The 21,858-nt window shown below is 37.3% G+C and overlaps 1 protein-coding gene across 1 annotated transcript in view; it reads right to left on the bottom strand.

The window, feature by feature from the left end:
- LOC134748595 (neural cell adhesion molecule 1-like) overlaps positions 1-21,858 on the bottom strand; it is a 137,664-nt gene that overhangs the window by 44,463 nt on the left and 71,343 nt on the right. Inside the window, exons 5-7 of the mRNA XM_063683386.1 lie at positions 20,240-20,350; positions 1,643-1,849; positions 49-194 (exon numbers count right to left, since the gene is read on the bottom strand). Coding sequence (XP_063539456.1) covers positions 49-194; positions 1,643-1,849; positions 20,240-20,350 — 464 coding nt within the window. The remainder of the gene's footprint in view (positions 1-48; positions 195-1,642; positions 1,850-20,239; positions 20,351-21,858) is intronic.

Here is a 21,858-nt window from a genome sequence, read left to right as displayed (position 1 = left end):
AGTTTGCAGAAAGGTATGTTTTTGGTGATAAATCTATGTAGACCTTACATTGCCTCTTGTAAACTTCCTATTGTCCTTAAACCAGGTGAGCTGCGCCGCGGGCCGGCTGCCTTCCGACACGCATTTCAGGCTGACGTACCGCTCTGAAGACAGCGTGACTTGCTTGTTCTGTATCTCTACGCGGATCGGCTTCACTGTGAACAAAAGAAACAGTGAACAATACAATAGTAGTCAATATTTAATATCAGGGATAGGTCTACTATGAAAAGAAAACACTTCAATAGATTAAATTGCGTAATGTGACCGTATTTATTTATCTTAACGTCAATTTCCAATTGTCAAGACAAATAGATTAATGCAAAGTTAAGATTTGAAACCCTTTTGAAGCAATACTATTAATCAAACCTGTAAGAAAATCTACAACTTTACAGAAAAATAATAAAAGTATTTCCTAGTTTATACTTATCAAGTTTTCAAAAAAGCTAGTGGTAAATATGAAAATCATTATTCATATAGTAGATACTCAATAACCTCCTATTTCTAGTTAAAAGTAATAAAATTTAACAATATTTAACCAGTTACAAATGTGTTTTAAAATAGTTTAACTTTTATGCGACCAAAAGTGACAGGCAAAATTCCGATTGAAGGTTTCAAAACGTTCATTTAATAGCATAAAAAAGCTCCGGGCAAAGCATCACGATTGCTAGCAAGTCAATAAATGGAACTCGAGTTGAGAGCGCTCAGTCATCTGAATTGTCTATTTGTGCAACAGTTGCATATTGCAGTTACTATATCAATGACTGAAAAAAAAATGGGCTAGTGTGAAACTTTTGCGCTGATTGTAATGTAGGAGCGCTTTATATTTTTTCAACAGTTTTGCACTGTAGCCGTTTAATGTGAATCTAGTTGTGTTCATGTTGTGTATTGGTGCCGGTTGCTTTCATACAAATTCAATCAGATGTTAATAAACGTTTAATAATTACTTAGTAGTTAGAAAGCCTAACAGCCCTTCTGAAACTATCGAGGTTAGTGTTACACTTAAAATGAAAAGAAATGAAAATATTTCAGATTGTTTGTCTCCATTGTTTGTCTATATAGTTAAGACTATGTTAGTAACAAAAATAAATAATATATGCCAATGGTAGTAAAAAATATAATGCTAATTGGATCACACATGCATCGACATCCAATGAGTGATAAGAGGGCTATGAACCCTTTCCGCAATTACATTCAGGAGGGTGTTGGTGCTGCCAACACGCGGTTCCATAGGGGCGCCACCCTCTTTCGAAGCACTGCGTGGGAGCCGACTGTGCTCCACACGGCGAACATCCCTAACGCGCTGCTGCGCCAAGCCAGCCCCAACATGCGTTTACGCATGCCACCTGGCCCGGGGTAACCAGGAGCGATGACGAACTAACCAGTGGTAGGACTACCGTCTAAAACCATCAACGAATGCCAACTCCGCCTTGTAGAGGAGCGCTGCAGGATCACTATCAGCATTCGACTGCGTAAAGCCCCAACCAATCCCTAAAGGCGTTAGGCTCTACCTCAGCTTGATATGTGGCACCTCCAGTAGGACTTCCCTAATAGTTACTAACTCAATTAATCCGGAAAAAAATAGTTTAAATTAATAAAAACTTACGATTCATCTCAAGCCTAACAGTCCTTTCCTTCGGACTGACGAGGTTAGTGTTCGACGCTCGACACTTGAACGTCGTGTTGAGATGACTGCGTTTAATATGCGCTAGTTCTAGCCGGTTGACGACGACGTGTGTGTCGGTCTTCTCGCCGATGTATTGAGGTGTTGGCGCCCCATCGATGAGCCAGAGGACTGTTGGGGCTGGACGGCCTGCGGACAAAATCAGTAAAATCAACTAGTATTCTTTATTGTGCACCATAGCCTAATTATGTTAATAGGCTAAATAAATGACAAATTTTCATTAATGGTATCAATCGATCAGGTTTATTTTTAGGATCAAATGTCTATAATGGACCCATTGCATTAAAGCAATACAAAAGTCAGAAATGATAGTCGTACTTCACTCGCGAAACGCTCCTAACAAAACGATAAGTGAACGTGAAGTCAAGGTCACTGAGAGCTCATCTTAAATGTATGGATAAAATAAAAATAAATGCGTTTTTGTCGGTGAAATATTGCCTTATGTATTAGGTACATGTAAAAAGATGCAAGTCTCGCAACGTCTCATTAATCTTTTTGCAGATAATATATATATATATATATATATATAATAGTCTTGCAAACAAATTAATCAGTAGAGAAAGGTAAAATTCAAAGTGTCTATTATTTTAAATTAATTGCCTTTTTCTAGTGTAAAACAAAGTTTGATACGGATTTAAACTTTCACGATTTTCACACATTAGTATTTAATTTAACATGACTTAATTGCGTATACTTTGTGTGCAAAACGTTCAAGTTGATAAACAAGACTAAGTGCTGGTAGTTCGAAAAATTCGCGCAGCTAGACGGTGATGTGAACTTTACCCACCCTTTACGAAACTTCACGAACGAAAATTAAGGCCAATAATATTCCGAAAACACTTTTTTAAAGTACCTACTGCAGAAGTATTGCGGCTCGATATTACGCCGACTGCATATCTCATCAAAATCGATGTCGCTGCCCGGATTTTATAGATTAGCGGCAGCAATGCAGTCGGCAGCAATGTCGCACCTTGCTGTAGCAGCAACACTGGATGTAGTCTGAATTCGAACGTATTAGATTATTTTAAACCGGGTCACTCACGTATTATTAAGTCGAATAAATAAATAAATAAGTAAATTGGACCGAAACATGTCGAGCTATGCGACTTAATAATACGTGAGTGACCCGGTTTAAAATAATCTAATATGTTTTGAGTCTCACGGGAGTTTTATAGTGAATTCGAACGGTTTAAAGAGTGGTAAGTATATCTCTTAGATAATCCATGCCACATCATATTATAGTATTAAACGATTTTGCAGAGAATTATGGAGTGTGGTGCACTCTCCGGAATAGCAAAACGCTATAAAAGCTCGGGGCACATCAATCACTTTTATAGCAGGAGGGCATTGATGGACGGGCGTTCGGTAATTTACTAAGGATATTATTATGTTTATCGCCTTTGGCTCATACGAATACATTCTAATTTGCCAATTTCTTTTATACTTATGCGCTTTAATTTTCTGGTAGTTTTGAATTACCCATCAGTTGAAAAAAGCGGTTAAAATAAATGATATGACGTTGTGTTCGGTAATTTATGTCCTAGATATGATTAAGTATCTTATTTTATCATATAATATTTTACTTATACTTATATAGGGGCCGTGCGTGTTGGAAGGTCTGCCATCTTGTGGCCTGAATCGGAAACATATACTGCATTGACACTTCACGTCAAAGCAAGTGCTGCCCTCTACAGCTCACGTACGTTTTCTTGTGCAATGTTCTGCCATCTTGTGGGCTACATTGGAAGCTTAAACTTGACATTTACACATTGCGCCAATAAACAGGGGGCTCCTGTGCTGCCCCCTACAGTTCATGCACGCTCCCTATTATGATAAGTAGGTTATATAGGTGACCAAGGGATGAAATTGACAACAATTACTTCATTCATTTCTATATACATTTGACATTAATGTAATTTGTACTGTAATCATATGTTGTGAAATAAATATATCTAATCTAATCTATATTGTAATGTATTGTACTTATTTTAAGTATTAAACGCTTGTAACGACATATACCATGTAATGCACATATTACTTTATGGTGAATAAATGAAAATGAAAGGCACTCATTACTGCCGAGGTAGTTTGGCACTCGAACGCAGTGAGAGAGCTTTACAGCGATATTGTGCGTTTGTGGTCAACGGGTGACTGAGGAAAAACTACAAAGTGCATATATACCCACATATAAAAAATAATGAACCATCATACACTATAAACTTTAAGGCTGATTGTACATGCAAAATCGGTTCATAAGGCTAGTTAATCCGTTTTCATAGTTTTATTTTATGAGTTACTACCGCAGTAACCGAAGACAATATTAAATCCATTTAAAACCAAATTTTAACTGTTTATCTTTAAAAAAAAGAGAAAAAATAGTAGTTGGAATGTTAAATGCTCTAGTGTAGAAACGTATCACTTTCTGCACACTCTTTAGAACAGTAATAACCCTCTTTGACACAAATTGAATAAGCCCTACCAAAACCTCAATAAGGCGTGTGTTGTGGGTACTAGACGAAGACATAATACCGGGTGGGCCCTGTAACACGACCAATTCATTAAAACACAGATTGCACTCTTGAAACTATGACACCTTTTTTCAATATTTAAAAAAAAATTATAAAGTTAAGATTTCCTATTTTCATACAAAATATTGTGTCTTCAACGTACGCCATCATTGTGGTAATGACGTTGCTTGTCACGCTATAAACTTGACAAAATTCGCAATGGATTGCGTCTTAGACTAAACTTTAAAGTAGTCTAAAAATCTAAACACAAGTCATTTCTATAAGTTGCTGAACAAATGTTGGTCAGTTTGAGAAGTGTCTACACTTTAATTATTTGCTTGTTGTAGGCCACACCCGGTATAATAGATATGTCGTGGCCAGATCTTAGTATTAATCATTTCATGATGTGGCAATCACTTCACTTCGTAAACAAGTCAAACCAAACCTAACCTATTCTAAAATGGTATTTCATGAAATGATCAAAATCTATGATCTGGCCACGACAGAGAAATTAAGATAAATAAATACTCAAATCTTATATTGCTCAGCATTCAGCAACAGTAGACGTGCTCATCATAAATAATGAACTTTTTTTACTGGAATTTTAAGAACTACCAACTACATAGGCATCGTCACAACCGGCAAAACTACAAAGGCCGTTATTATATTTGCACAAAACTAAGACTGCATATTCAGGCGTCTGAAAATTATTCCTTTGCACAACTCGGAAGTTTAAACTTAAAACTTAAATCTAAACACTATTAGACATACAGACAGTGCTTATAATTAATTGCAATCCACAGTAGTATCAAAGCAATTGGATATTGACCAGAATATCTGCTTGGAGCTTCGGCGAGATATATTGCGGCCTTCCTTTATGTTGCTGAAACCTAATTCAGAGCAAAATCGAGACCGAATAATAGATTTAGTATGAATTCGTAATGGATCTTAGTGGTCATACACATCCGTTAGTCGGTTAGAAAGCCAAATCCTGCATGAAATTCAGATTTGGTGGTGACTGGATACGAATTGGTAAGTGCGCAATAGTTCCTGCTAACGCTTAACGAAACCTGTAAGCATACATTGAAAATAGGTCATTTCAAACAGTGGCAGCGGCAGCAGATAACAACAAGGTAGGGAAATACAGCGGTCTCGGCGCCGAGTATAATTTTATTCCATTCGGCGTCGAGACCCTTAGTCCGTGGGGTCCTGGCGCTCTGAGTCTCTCCAAATACCTGTCGAAGAGACTCAGAGATGCCACAGGAGACCGAAGTTAGCAGCTTCCTCGCGCAGCGGATTAGTTTAACAATACAACGAGGAAATGCTGCCAGCGTTTTCGGTACTAATATGCCGCAGGGGCCTTTTTTAGAATTATTTTAGATTGATTTAGCCTTATTATCATTTTAGTTTAGGTTGTAATTATAGTTTTAATCATAATGTTTATCGATTTATTTAATTTCTTATAGTGAATTTTCAAACATATTAGGTACATTTTGACATCAAATTGTTGTCATTTTATTATGATTCAACCGTGTATCTCGCTCGCATTGACACGTGTACGGACAAGTATGAGCGAAATGCATTCGCGAATGATAACAAAATGATCTCAAAATGTACCTACGTTTGTTTTTGCCTTCAGATTCAATTTATTCTTATTTGAATAGATTTTTAGATTAATCTGACTAAGCAGATTTGAAGATCGCGCGACAAATTTTGAATTTCAGTTTTATATCTTCTTGGAAGACGTCCAATAAACTCGAATTATTATTTTGATAAATAAAATACAAAAATAATAAAACACATATGATATGATTTTTTACGATTTATAAACTAATGGGGACATCTTCGCATATGAAATACACGGGAAAATTTTATAGCTTACGATAATATGTTGCACCATGTTGCTTAAAAATATTGCTACTGAGGAAAAATATAGCTGCATTAAAACATGTCGCTCTTACATACCAGTAAAATAAACTATAATTAAAATCCTTAAACACTTATTTAGCCTAACCATTAGTCTATCAAGTGTTTAGCATAGCATGAAACCCAGCTGAATTTGCGTAATAGCTAGGTATTATCAGAGCCAAGCTGAATCGTGTAAACATAGCACGAACAAGTTCGGTTGCCCGTGTCCAAGAGACATTCCAATAGCTAACATAGCACCGATTAGTCGAACGTTCAGAAAAGGCATTGTACTAGTAAAACACCACGAAGAAAAACGTCCTTTTATGTACTTCAGATAAAACAAAATAGGTACCTATATTATAATTCTCTGGCACGACCACACACAGCTTGAGATTTTATTTTAATTAAAAAAATGTGTTACGAAATTAAAGAAAATTGATTCGAATTATTGACAGTGTAATTATAACATTTATAACTGAAGCATAAAACTTTTTGTACAAAACCTTACTACATACTCACTTACGGTTCTGAATATTGGGTGTTGAGCAAAAAATATAAAAATTCCTTGTTAGTATTTGAGCGTAAAATACTCGTACTCATTTTCGGAGTGTGATGGAATATGAGAGATGACGAACGGGTTATAACCACGAGCTATACCAAAAGTACAATGAGCCTAACTTCATCAAGGCCATAAAGATCGGACACCTGCGATGGGCAGAGCACGTGTTGCGAATGGATGAGGCCAGAGTACCCAAACGCCTTATAGAAGGCCGACCGGAGAGCCGCAGAGGTAAAAGCAAGCCCAAGCTCAGATGGTTGGACGGCGTTGAATAGGATACCAGAAGCTCAGGAGTGGGTGACAAGTTGGAGAAAGAGCTACGAATAGACCGGACTGGAGAGATTTGCTAAGGCCCACCCGCGACTGTAATTCCTCTGATGATGATAACGGATGGCGAGATACTTAACGTAGTAGTTTCCGAAACGCCATATTATTATGGTGTTATTAATAGACGTCTGTCTAAAAAGCTGTTGATAATAGGGGTTATTACTGCAATGTTCTGCCACCAGAGTGCAGGACTAGCCTTTTTAGTAAACCATAGAGTAACTTATACATACTGTACCTTTAACAGGTTATTGACAAGTTTTCAGAGATAATAAAATATGACATTCATGAACCAAGGCGGTTGGTTTACAGAGGACCTACCGGGAAACGCGAATGCGAAATTTCGCTATCTGCCTCTTTATCGCTCGAATATGCAAGAGTGACAGAGATGTTAGATAAAGATTTTTTTTTGTTTCATGATAGTTTCAGATTGTTGTAGTGGCGCCCTGGCGCCCCCTACGCAGAGTTTCACTTAATATTCCCTATTGCTTATCACTATCTGTCATAGTGTAATTTGTGTTTGATAGAAAGGGATAAATTTTAACAAAGGTGTGCTAGGGTTTATGAATAAGGGGGTTTGCATAGATAGAACAACGTCTACGCGCTAGTACTTTATATTGATCTTTGAACTTGCTTGCGTTTTGGTATCGATCGGAATAACACCTCAGGGCGCGGCTGTGCCATAATTACGTTATCGTGGTCGCGGCACCGCAAAATGTACGTACAGAAGGTCTCTCATGATTTTCAATCGCGATTTAAAAAGAAATACAGAAAACTTCGAAAATACTATAAACAAGAAGGTAAAAAACTTATTTTTTCAAAGATCATAATTTTTATAGCCTATCCAAACTGTAGCCGATTGAATAAAAACACTAGGTAGTTAAAACATTAGAATAAAAACAAAAGCAATTCTTCAAAAAATGCCACGATTTTCAATGCAATTTTTTATGGTTTTCTACTCCGAATCACGAACTCTTTCGATCCTAATAGAAAAAAAATAGTCTAAAGGTATTTTTTCTAATTGACTTAACCATGATTCCATTTACTGTGTAAACATAAACACAAATAAAACAAAATTCATATTTATAAGAAAAACGTACAAAGAAGAAAGTGCCACGAAATGGCCTCATCTCAGCATGTTGCTGGCGACTCCCAGCGCTGATTTATCGATGAGACCATCAGATAACAAAGCAACAAGCCAAAAGAAAAGATACAAAAAAAACAGAAATAAATTACATATAGTGGACAAATGTTAAATAAGAAAATTTATATAGAAAAAAGATGCATCATTACACACATTATCCCAGTAAAATACTTTATCAGTCCACTTATTGCCGCTAATTTGCAACCTTCTGTATTCTACTTTGTAGACGACGACACGACACGACAAAGAGTAATTACAATTTACGAGAACTTTATTAGAAAGCAGCAGAGGCGTAAATTGATTGATCAGACTGCCTAACGTGTCGCACGTTACACTTAACTCGCGGCTGACTTTGCCCCCAACTAGTGTGGGTAGGAACTTTAGTCCTTTGAGTCTGAATTTGTAGAACAGCTCGTTTTTACGAAACAGCGCTTAAAAAACTTCTGAGTCTTTTAAGTCCCGAGTCGAGTCCTTTGTTAAGTTTTTTTTAAGAGCAACTCAAAAGGACTCGAGCCTCCGAATAAAGGCTCCGTCAAAAATTTCATAGGTTTTTTTCTAAATAACAGTAAATAAATTAGACGTTAATAGTATGACGCAAGTGAATGATGAAATGACGGGTGACAGGGATGTATGGAAGAAAAAGACATGCTGCGCCGACCCCAAGTGAATGGGACAAGGGCAAGCGAATGATGATGAGTATGATTTGTGTACCTAAGCCATCAATTTTAGATAAAGACAATGCATTTCGAAATTGTTTGTAAAAAAATCAAGTTCTCTGAAAAGGGCTCGAGTCTCTACAAAAGACTTGGGTCTCTAACAAGTTGAAAACTACTCGAGTTTTGACTTAATTATAAGTCTGAAAACTGAGTCGAGTCTTGAAGCAGAGGACTCAAAGGACTCGTTCTAATCAACACTACCCCCAACCATATTGATCATTCGACGTCAGTTATAATAACTTAGTTTCTTGTTCTTCGAAAACTTTTGTGTACTGTTTCTGCCAGCCACTTAAGGCGTAGTCTACACGATAATTTTAGCTTGTGTTTGTTGATGTTAATTAAGAAAATTTGCGCTTTTTCAGGAGGGGAAAGTTTCAAGTGTTCTTTGCTAAAGTTAGGCGCAATAAGTTGTGTAACTGTGTCACCTTTGTGTACCGTGGCAAGAGGTGTGAAAGTTGAGCATAATACACGAACACGTACCATAAATACAAGTAAATACGAATTATAATTTCTCTGGAAAGCGACGAAAAGGCTTATAAGGCTGGTACTATATCAAGCAAATTTATCCATAATCGCTATATTAAGATTGTTATGCCTTATGGATAATAGTAGTAAGACTTAGTAATCGGTAGTATTTAATAAATCGTTCAATAATTTACTGGCACAGATACTATGTACGTTTTAATTAATGATGATTTGCCAATGTCATTTACAGTTATTATGCATGGTGGGGCATTACAAAATACACTCGAAACTTTTAAGTTTATGGTAGGCAACATTAAAACTATCATTTCTAAGATATGTCGAATACTAAATTTTTGAGCTAAAGTGAGTGGCAGAGTTTCTCATTCGTTTCCTATTTCCATCCACAGATCTCCCAACGGTAAGACATTTTTTGGCATTGTTTTAGTATAAAGTAAAAAAAATTTGATAAAATTAAAATGTCGTTAGATAGTAGTATTATGCAAAAAAAAACGAGGCAAGTGCGAGTCGAACTCGCCCACCAAGGGTTCCGTACTTTTTAGTATCTGTTGTTATAGCCGGCAACAGAAATACATTATCTGTGAAAATTTCAACTGTTACGGTTCATGAGATACAGCCTGGCAGACAGACGGACAGAGGAGAGTTAGTAATATGGTCCCGTTTTTACCCCTTGGGTACGGAACCCTAAAAATGTTATAAAATGCAAACATGATATAAGGCTAGATAACGTTTTGTATGGTATGCATATTCCGTTGTTCGTTTAAATTATTAAAAAAATATTAAAAATCCAAATAGTAAATGCAATAAAATTCAAACATTACATTGACTGGCGTCACGCTTCTAACTAGTAACCAAGAGTTAAGAAGGTAGCTAGGTTTCATCATTCAAACTAAGAGCTGTGTGCTCTTGTCGGTGCAGCGTGAGGAAGTCGTCTCCACCTTGGTCGATCCGAAGCCAGCCCTTTAGTATCCTGGTACGACACGGCCCCTGCATGCTCCTTTACTTGGCTCATATAACTTTTTCTTGGCCTTCCCCTACCTCTCCTTCCGTTTATTTTCCCTTCTATGATTGTCCTGATGAATTGGTTGTGTCGTAGCAGGTGGCCGATCATTTTTCCTTTTCTATTTTTAATAATGTTCTAATTACTTCTCTTTTCCTTCACTCTTTTTAGGACGTCTTCATTGGTAACTTTTTCCGTCCAACTTATTCCTTCCATCCTTCGCCAACACCACATTTCAAATGCCTGTATATATTTTTCATATCTCTTATTTAGCGTCCATGTCCCACATGCGTATAGTGCGATGGACCATATATATGTTTTCATAAATCTCTTTCTTATGTTTAAGGATATACGTGATTTAAATAGGTTTTTCTTCTTATAGAATGTCTGTTTAGCCATTGCAATTCTTGCTTTTATACCTTATTTGGTTATGAGTTAAATTTTACCGTTTTCTTTTAATTAAAGAATATGCTAAAACTTCTTCTTTATCTATGTCTCCATCCCAATGTCGTCTTTTACTAGCCTCTGTGACACACGGTTATTATTCTCGTATTAAAACGATATCTAAACTGAGCTCGTCGCTTATCGCCAGACACCAAGCAACGTATGTAAATAAAATAGCACTTGAATAATAATGCCATTTTTATGACCGGCTGCTTTAAACCAGGGAGTATCTACACAGCCATATGCTGTTTTTCTTGTCTTTGTCAAAATAACTTTTTGAAATCCTTGAAATCCATGACAAGGGTCATAATAGTTATTTACGATACAAGTGCAGAAAAGAGGAAATTCGAAACGAGTGGCGATAAATTAAAACACGACCGCAGGGAGTGTTTTAAATCGACACGAGTTGCGAATTACCTATTCGCACGTTTATCGTACAACGTTTTACAGTACATATGGCCCTTTAAACTTTGGACATATGCACGAAAAGTGCTATTTTACGCACTAGTGCGAGAAAGTAGCACCATATGTACTGTAAAAGTTTTTAAAGGGCCCACTGACTATCAGTCCGCCGGACGATATCGGCCTGTCAGTTGTTGGGAACTGTCAAATTTTTGTTCTAACCGGCAGGCCGATATCATCCGGCGGACTGATAGTCAGTGGGCCCCTTTAGGCTTATTATCTGGTTTAACTCGCGCGCGGCGTGCAGCAGTACGCGACGCGCGATCATCGTGAACGCTACTCACGGACTATTAGTGCTTGCAAATGGAGACCTGGGCTCTCCGACACATGTCACAGCTCATGAGAGCATGGGGTCCGCTTGGCAACTAATCCCAAGAATTGACGTGGGCTAGTGCTTTTACGAAAGCGACTGCCTTCTCAGCTTTCAACCCTGAGGGGAAACTAGGCCTTATTGGGATTAGTCCGGTATTCTCACGATGTTTTCATTCATTGAAAAGCGATTAGTGAATATCAGATATTTCGTACATAAGTTTTGAAAAACTCATTAGAACGAGCCGGGGATTTGAACCCGCGACCTCCGGATTGCAAGTGGCACGCCCTTACCGTTAGGCCACCAGCGCTTGTCTGGACTATAATACCTACGTGAGTTAAACCGTATAATTAGCTAATTGTTAGTATGACTCACGACAGTTAAACTTTAGATTGTTTTAGATTTTTTGCCGATACTCTTCATCGCAAAATCTATTCAACAGATTTATCCAACTTAATACACTTCAATTTATAAAGATATTCACTTCCTCAAAGGGTTAAACAGGATTTGAAGGTTGGTAGGTATGTGGAACATATTATGAGAGTTGATTTGTAAATTCTTAGTTTAAATGTAAGAAAAGTAAACGTACATGAGACATACCTACATATAAACAAAATTATTATAATTAAATTGGCGGATAACCTTTCAAGTGGCATATGTCAATTTGAATTGTTGGAATGTCGATTTTATTTTAATTATTCAAATTTCAAATTTAAATTGTCCGGGCGCCGCTTCCTGCCACTTCGGGATAACAAAACTTCTCCGAAATCACGGGGACAATGCCGTCCTTGAAATGTCGGAGGTAATTACCTATAAACGCTTTCGTAAATAATATTCATGAAAGTTTAAATCAGTGTTGTTACCGTCTATAAATAACCAATTGAATTGTGTTCATTTTCCGAGGCTGATGAATTCAATAAGGGCATAATTGAGGAATTTAATAATCTTGCAAACTGCTTGATATCACGTCAATAAAATTTGTAGCAATTTATCTTAAGGAATTCCGCTATTCGGCTATATAATTTAATGGACCGTTTAAAAGAGCGGAGCGGTCTAAATTCTGTAACCATTAAACACATTCCGGACACGAACGCTAAACTGTATGGGGTAGACGTCTCAGTTCCTGAAATTGCCCTATTTTTAGGCTTCCGTAATCTAAGGGTAAAAACGGGGCCCTATTACTTTGTCGCTCTGTCACCAGGATGTATCTCATGAACCGTGCTAGTTGAAATTTTCACAGATGATGTATTTCTGTTGCCGCTATAACAACAAATACTAAAAAGTACGGAACCCTTGGTGGGTGAGTCCGATTCGCACTTGCCATTTATTAACATAATACTTATTAGTTTTCTGTTTCTCTAAGCGTTATTAATCAACCAGAGAAAATAGGTTATAGGTACTTGTTTGCCTAGTTTTTTATGTCAGCAAAATCCCTTAATTAGAAATTGACGAACAAACAACTCTAGCAAAATCATTCGGAAAGACGCTCGACTTTGAAACTGGAACATTGTTTGTAAACAGAACCTTAGAGTTCTTTTATTAACTTTCCTAATAAGTTCGGAACAGTTCTGGGCTGGCCAAAGTTTCAACTCCAACTTTTACCTTCAGCTTACACGGCCTATAATAATGGAGAAAATTGCTAGTCCGTGAGGGGTGCGGATCACTTAGTTACTAGAATCTAGATGGTTGCGTTGATTTTTTCATTAGATCTGCAAATAAATCCTACTATAACGTTTTATAAATAAAACAAAAATAATACAATAAGTAATTCTGCCTTTATACGTCCCACTGCTGGGCACAGAGTCTCATGCGCGAGAGAGTTTTGGGCTATAGTACCCAATGATGGCCCCACTTCACACACACCCTCTGAATTTCTTTGCTGATGTAAGCAGGTTTCCTCAAGATGTTTTCTTTCACTGAAAAGCTAGTGGTAAATATCACATGGTATTCCGTACAAAAGTTCCGAAAAACTCATTAGTTAGATCCGGATTCAAATACGGACGTTAGGTCCACTCGGCCACCTGCGCTTATTTATAGTGTTCCGTACCCAAAGGGTAAAAACGGGACCCTATTACTAGAGACTCCGGTGTCCGTATGTCTGTCACCAGGCTGTATCTGATGAACCGTGATAGCTAGACAGTTGAAATTTTCACAGATGATGTATTTCTGTTGTCGCTATAACAAATACTAAAAAGTACGGAACCCTCGGTGGGCGAGTCCGACTCGCACGTGCCCGGTTTCTTCTTGTATAAATACCTACTTATAAAAAAATAAAAGTCATGTTTGGCTTGTTTTTGGAAAAGTGGAAAAATTATTAGGGTCTTGAAACATTCTACCACGTCTAGTCTTTGGACTGTCTATAGGAAAATAGTCTATGACCTAAGGTGTAGCTTGTTGTTTTTAGCTTGCCCAGGTCAATACGTAAAGCATACACATCACATGCCAGACTGTGGGCTTAATTGACACAGTAAAATGTTTGAAGACGGCTGTTAAGTCTACACGGTTGTTGTTGAACGGAGGAATTAATTCAACATTCGAAAACGAAAGAAAAACATTGCTGAGTTTGTTTATAATTGTCATTAATATATTTATACACATAGCTACAAAAGTGCATACTGCAATGGAATTCATTTATAAAGTAGGTATGCACTCTTGCAGGTCGCTGTTCATACTGTGAATTAGTTGCTGGGTTACTCGCTAGATGTCTCTTTTTTTACACGCCTCACTTTTAGTTTACCCATAGCTTTTAACGCTGCACAATAAACTGCGGTGCTCCGTAGTCAATCTACGACTCCGATTCCGCTCGGCTCTATTAAAAACAACATTCCATAAAATAATTTTACTTCAATGTAGTAATATAAAAATAATGTTTACTTGGAATACAACGTTGCAAAACTCGCGCTCGTTTCAGTGCTAATGTCCATTTTGGATTGCTATACCACAATGATTAGACTCAGATGTTCTGTAGCAAAACAAATAAAAAAAACATAGTTTATAAAATGTAGCACGTTTATATTTAATTAAGGAAACCGATCTTATAATTATCACTATTTATCACGCACTTTGTAAATGACCGTTTGTTTCTTGTTTCTTAATAAATAAATAAAAATTACTTAGGTACTTACTTTGGCAGGAAGCGAGAGCGAGCAAATCTTATCAAAAAACAAATATAAGTACTATAGAGTATATATCTGGGGGCACGGCCGTGCCCCCGCCAAGACGAGACAAAGGGCAAAAGGCATACGCTTTACACGAGGGACAGATCATAAGTAATGCGATGAAATCAAGGGCCTGACACTCTTTGATAGAGAAAGATAGTCTTATTGCGATTCCTATAAGAGAAAAGAGAAAATAGTGCCATGCTTTCACTTCGTTCACCTTCCTCCTTATCACCGACCGGGTTTTTTTTTCACGGTCGGGTTATGGCAGCAAAGGTAGGCGATGGCGAAATACCGAAATTTATAAGAGTGAAAGAGAAAAAGGATTATGCTGCCATACATTAACTTGTCAATACATGAATATGACTGTCTTTCTCTTACCCCTAGTCGCTCGGTTTCATGTCTATAACTACTATATTATATCTATGGATGAAATGAAAAAGATTTCTGACAACATACAAAAAACAACCTACGTAATTAAGTCGGGTTCATTCTTGCTGGTGGGCTTTGGTGGGGAACAACAAGAATTGTAGTAAGTGTACGGCCGCCATAAAATATATCGGAGCGGTCAAGGTGCTCAAAAATATCTGAACACGCAATCTAACGCCTTGATAATAGAGGCGTGTTCAATATCTGTAAGAACCCTTGGCCGCTTCGATATATCTGATCGTTCCGACGTGACATTTAGAACGTTTTAAAAATAGCCAAAAGTGAACAGTGAAACTATGACAAGGACAAACGATAATAGCGTTTTCTCCGATACTCTTATTGAAAGTTCATATATGAACATCCCGTTCGGACTTGGTATTACAGGGTGGCACAAAAATAGGTTAATTATTTATGTGCATATTGTCGATAATTTTAATAAAGCTTTGCTTTGTGTATCTAAGCCAAAAAGTTATGTTTTGTTTCAGTTATAATATATTGTAGTTTTAATTTCTAATGTAATTATGTTAAATATGTGCAGGTTTTTTGTTAACGTATTGTGGGGTTGCCCGTGTATAGAATACTTGCTTTTAGTTCCAACCACATTCCCCGATTTGTAAGAACACGGATGAACAGAGCCGACCTAAAATTATTTAGCAAAGTCGACCACAGCGCGGCGAGGGATGACAAGCTACTAATCCCTAAGGCTATGCATAATTCCAGCCCGAAACATTAAGCGCTTCGAGGATTAGCAACTGTTTATACGTGAAGATTTTCTCGACTTCGTGTCATTCTACACGTAAATACGTAAACTTAGCGAAAATTCTCCGTACTCATACAACTTGAAAATTACTTCCTTTAGAGCCGTTACGCACTGTCGACTGGTCGCCAGCGACTCAGTCGACGGCAACTGTGACTTTCTATAGTTTGTATAATAGGCGTTTGCGCACTTATTTAGTCGCCGGTCGCTTGGACGACTCGGCGACTCGCTGCGTAGTGGCGACGCACAAGCGACTGCTGGTCGCCGGCGACCACTAGGAACACGGGTTGAAATGGAAGCGTTCACACTGCGAGCAAATGTCGAGACGACAAATTTGTATCCGTCTCTCTCGAACATAGTTGTAAAGAACACAACATGTTAATTTTAGTGTTGCTCGCGCTCGGTTTGGTCTCTTGGCCCTAGTTGCCTATGTTTTTGGTCGCCGAGAGACCGAGTCGCCGGCGACTGGTCGACAGTGCGTTACGGCTCTTAGATGTCGTTATTCTACCGCTGCGTGGAACCACGAACGAAATTCGCTCCAGTTTTATTTTAATGACGCGAGGAAACAATTTTGTATAATTTATACAGCTACGACATAATTTGGCGAATGAAATCGAAAAAGACGAAGCCAGTCAAGGATATAATGTGATATTTCGATTGAAGAAATTTTCAATTTGCGTCGTCCGGGATTGAGCGAGCCCTTTTCAGAATGTTTGCAAATGCGTCGCATTTAGTTTTTGTACATATTTATCTGTTTCAGAGATAATGACGACCTATTTAATGGTAAGACGCAATCATGCGTCTAATTTTGCGTCAGAATCGAGATGTACCCGTACCCTCGTTTCCCGCCCCCGTATCTCGCTCGAGGCAATGGATAACTTTACACCGGGTGCCATTTGGCGCCGATCTCTCACAGCGTGACTTATCGGTAACTTTAAGGGCGATATATCAAAGTAATCGCTTTAATTTCTCATCTCTCACTTGGGAGAGAACTTATGCTTATTCCTTGACTGATACTGTCATGATTTGCGATGATATACAGGTTTGTTGTGATGAGTATCGACAAATTATTAAGCTTCAAAATCTGTTTGCGTAATATTATACAGGTAGTTTGGTGTTGGACTTTCAACGACCCTGTATATTCCCTGGTGCGCGTATAAGAACGCTCAATTGTGTAACGGCACTTATCCTTGAAACTCTCAAGAGCAACAACAAATAAAAGTCTCTTAAACGGGTACTCAAACTTTGCACCTCAATTCAACTTTATATTTACATCATTTTTAGCGTTGCGTACTAAATATTGTACTCGGAACACTTTTGGAATCATTCAGGTTTTATCCGATCACAGTTGTTTTGATCACAACTACAAGTAGGTACAATTGTAATTTAAAGGGGCAAATAATGAATCTCAGAGATAATGAATTTCTAGACAGGTAATTTCGTTGCCGGGCGTCAGACCGTCAACATCTCTTGGGGATGCCTCGTAGAGAGGCGAAACACGTGTCGTGTATTATATTGTATTGTTCTTTTAGTGGTGGTTTGTTGTATTTATTTTTGCGGTGGGTGGAAACATTAATTGCATATAAAAATATGCAAGTAAGTATAACGGGCTAACACTGATTAACTGGTACGTTATCTTTTCGCGGATTAGCAAAGTAATATTTTGGTATTTTTTAAGAGGCAATTCATACAGTTTGGCATGAAAATACGTTGAAGTGTTATTGCTGCGGCATATTGTTGATAATTTAACAAAAGTTTTCGTTTGTACGTTGTACGTATACGTTTTAAACTGAAATAGATATCATACACTAAAGAAAAAGTGACCAAGTCCACCGGTGCCCGAGGCGGGAATCGAACCCGCTCCTTCGGCTTACGCGGCTAACGTCCTGACTACTAAACCAACCGGCCACGGCAGTACCCGTTCCAAATTCTCTGGTATATGCTATCTTTGAAAGGCTAGCCGCCTTTGACCAACCTTTGTGCTTGCATAATACGTTTTGCCTAACTTAAACCATTGCAAACTACAATGCATTGTAGTTTCAAGTTATAATGAAATTTTGTAAAAGACCTGTAAGTCCACATAGGCTACGGTGACTGCTTACCATCAGGTGGGCCGTATGCTTGTTTGCCATCGATATGATATAAAAAAAATTGTCAACATATTGTTGGGCACCTTACATGTAAATTGACAAACAAGATTGTAAATTTCCTGTAAAAACAAAATAGTTAATCAGTCGCACAGAGGGGCTATACAAAAGCTGCAAAGTTTAAAGCATCCCCAAAGCCTCTGGGCCTAGTACCGCGTAATTTTGGCCCAGATGTTCTTTTGCAAATGATTTATTATGAGACGGAAACTCCGCAAACTTCTTTGGCACCGGTATTAAAAATAAAAGTACGAACTCCGCTTTCAAGGATACGACATCGAAATGGCTGCAATATGCTCGGAAATGCGAGTACGTTGAAATTCTGTCCGCAGTTTTAATGGGCTTAGTTTAATTAAATTATTATATAATATGAACATGTTGGTGTTTCGTGTACTTGTATAAGTGTGGCTATATTAAATATGTTAGGATTTTTTAAGTTACTCCCGTCCGTAGTTCAAGGTTAAATGTCTTGTTTTTTATTATTATTTATACTACTTCAGTGGGAAACAAGCATACGGCCCGCCTAATGGTAAGCGGTCACCGTAGCATATGGACGCCTGCAACTTCGTAAATATAATATTAATATGCCTGTTAAACATAATATTAGTATTGTTTTAATTCATATGAATTAAAAACCACATACAATATGTAATTTGAATCATACTAATAATACCTATTTTATGTTTTTGAATACGCCTCTGATACATCGTGAACTATTTCCAAATAATATTACTATAATATTCTACATTTTCCATATATAAGTGATTCACATTCACATTTCGCAGGTGCCTACCGTATTTGGAATTGATGTCGTAAATAGATATTGCAATTTCACGTATTTCTTCCGAACAGCTCGGCGTAGCATTCCTCTCGCCTCGTAGCATACTTCGTAGCTCATTCGAATGTTTCGTAGCACGTCTACGATCGTAGACTACATTGATTTCATAATATGACGTAACGTTACATTCTCTTTTACTTGACGAAGTGGTAGTTTCAAGTAACATTTTTGGATACCATTTTAATCTTATGCGACATATCTCTGCATCATTAGACAAGAAATTCAATTAATGTCCCCTCTTGGTTTCAGTTGTATAGCATTTAAAATAACGCACATAATATACGACTTGACATAATCAGAAATACAGAACCGAATTTAAAGTCCACAAAAAATTACAATAACAAAACACGTTTAATAATAAATCAACGTTTTATACAAAATGTCCGCCGCCCTATTTAAATTGCTCGATATTAATGCTTTTGTAAATGATTTGGTTTGGGTTTGATTAAAAAATTCAGCGAGGCCGGTAGATCATTTTTATCTGTCGAATCGAGGTCGAGGTGTTTATCCCATTGCTTGTTTTTAACACGAGCGATGCGAGTTTCCCAGAAAACTCAATGTACAGTTATCAATGTACAATGGTCAAACCAACCACATAAACGTTAGCCACCTGAGAGCTAACGATCGATCATCGCTCTCACTCGTCAGTACAAACTCAGTTGTTAAATTAAATTAATTAAATTAAGTATCATATATTATTATAAATTTTACTACGCTCTATTAATGAAGGTTATATTTAAAAAAATCAAAATCGTTTCATAGCACTAAACCTACATCTCATTAAATTTTTCGGGTGTATTAAAAATACACACTGCAAACTTCAAAAAAGAAATACTAAAATGAAAAATAAGCTGAGAGATGAAATATAATTCGTAATACGAGTGAGCTCTCGCTGTCCCCGGTTTCACTATGGGATTAGCCAATTGTCTATAACTTTTCGCAGCAAAACTCAAATATCCGGTGCAGAGCTCTCATTGAAAAACTTTTCTGACAGTTGGATTTCTAGGATTTTACGATTTAAAATGGATGTAGAATGTCACACACTCATATTAAGCCTAGAATCGGATTATTTGACTAACTGTTTAACTGTTAAAATATTCTTTTAGTAGGATTATGTGTTTTACAATTTGCAAAATTTTTGTTCTTGCTAGTTCGTAATTTATAAAGTGGCCATGTAATTTTGCGGCTGAGTGTACTCGTTAAGAGAAAAATGGTCGCCTTGCACTAGCAATACTGCAAATTATACTACTGAAATACTGTGACAATAACTTTTTTTCTTATTAGAAAAAGGTAAGGTCTTAAGCAAGGTAAGTCCTCAAACAGCCTGGTGACTCACCTCCTCGTACTTCGCAGACCAGAACAAGTTCATTGCCCTCCTCCAAGGGTCCAACGACGCCCGACACGTCCCGGCCCGATTTGTCGTATAAAATCAGCTGGTGAGGCGGCACTGTAACAAAGAATAGATAGGATTTTATTAAAATATACAAATATCATGTACATTGATGTAGACATTCAGACATAAAAGTTTGACATTTCCAGTAGTTCAAAATAAGTAAATACAAATAACAGTGATTAAACTAAATCTAAACCTAAATTAGCCTGAGGCATTGTTCCCAGGACACTGGCCGCGTTCCCCCTCTGCACAGTGAGGCTGAGCTTCTGCGCAAAAAATGCGCCAGCTCGTAGGTCGCCAGACACCCAGACTAGTTTGGTAGAAATTTCTTTTACTAGTTTTCTGGTGTCTGACATTACATTATTACATTATTATTACATTCATGTACATTAGAAACATTAAGATCTACACACATTAGACCTCCCATACTTATTTAAAGTAAACACAGGATAGTCCCATCCACGTTTACGGCTCATATAGCTATCTAAATTATATATGTGAATAAAAATTGAGTTACAAGGGAAGTTAAAGCAAGAATGGATACGAATGCAATTTAGCAGTGCCGCTTGCGACGTAGTACTTTGAGAATAAAAGAGCGTTTACGTATGGGGAAATGATTCTTATAAGATATAACGAGCTGCAAAAGTACATACCCACTTTATTATAATTTTTTTTTTATTGTAGGTACACAAAAATATTTTCAGGGTTGTTAAGATTAACTTAAATTAAACACAGTTGACAAAATGTACCTGGTATAGAAAAATACAGTCAGGTTACTCTGGTTCCTACACTAGGCTTAGCCTGTCTCGTAGGTAACCCAGACTCGAATGAGTTTAGTTTAGGTATTATATCTTTATTAATATAATTATCTAATGGCGACTGTACAAATACCTACTCATATTAATGTCATTTATAGAAATAACATTCACCTATAAAAATAAATTTACAACGGTAAAAAATACTGTTATTAAATACTAGTCCATTTCTATAAAATGAATAGGCACCGGTATTCTGTAGCTGTTTCAATTATTCCACACAAGTGGTCAGTTTGTTAATATGACACGAAATATTTTGAATTAAACGAGTACTACCACATGTGATCAAAACAAAAGAGCTACAAACTCGCATCGTAAATTAAGAGCCGCTCGCAAACCGAAACATTTCTAGTAATTAAAGCACCTTAGTGACTTTTACTGCAACAAAACAGCAGCCGTAAGGTTCGACCGCAAATTGGAATTACGAGTTTCGGCCCTTTCGGCTATCGGTGGCAGTTCGAATAGCCAGAATGGCCCGCCCGACCGCACGGCTAGTTAGTAGTCATTACATGACCGAACTTCCTCGACGAATCAAAGGCGAATAGCATCCAATTTAAAGGGAATTTCATAGTTGACAGCGTCAATTTTACGCGACATGATGTTTGTTCGCTGTTAACTCGTCCGAGGCAATTTAATTAGAGGTTATTAACTGGTTTTAGTGTTGTTAATTTTGAATTATAATTGAGCATTTAGTATAATTTGTTAATTATTTGTTGGATTGCTCAAAATTTCCCCAATTAACATTAT

Source organism: Cydia strobilella, chromosome 16 (assembly GCF_947568885.1).
Source record: "Cydia strobilella chromosome 16, ilCydStro3.1, whole genome shotgun sequence".
NCBI lineage: Eukaryota > Metazoa > Arthropoda > Insecta > Lepidoptera > Tortricidae > Cydia > Cydia strobilella.
The sequence above is the reverse complement of the archived record's forward strand: the minus strand, read 5'-3'. Positions and strand labels throughout refer to the sequence as shown.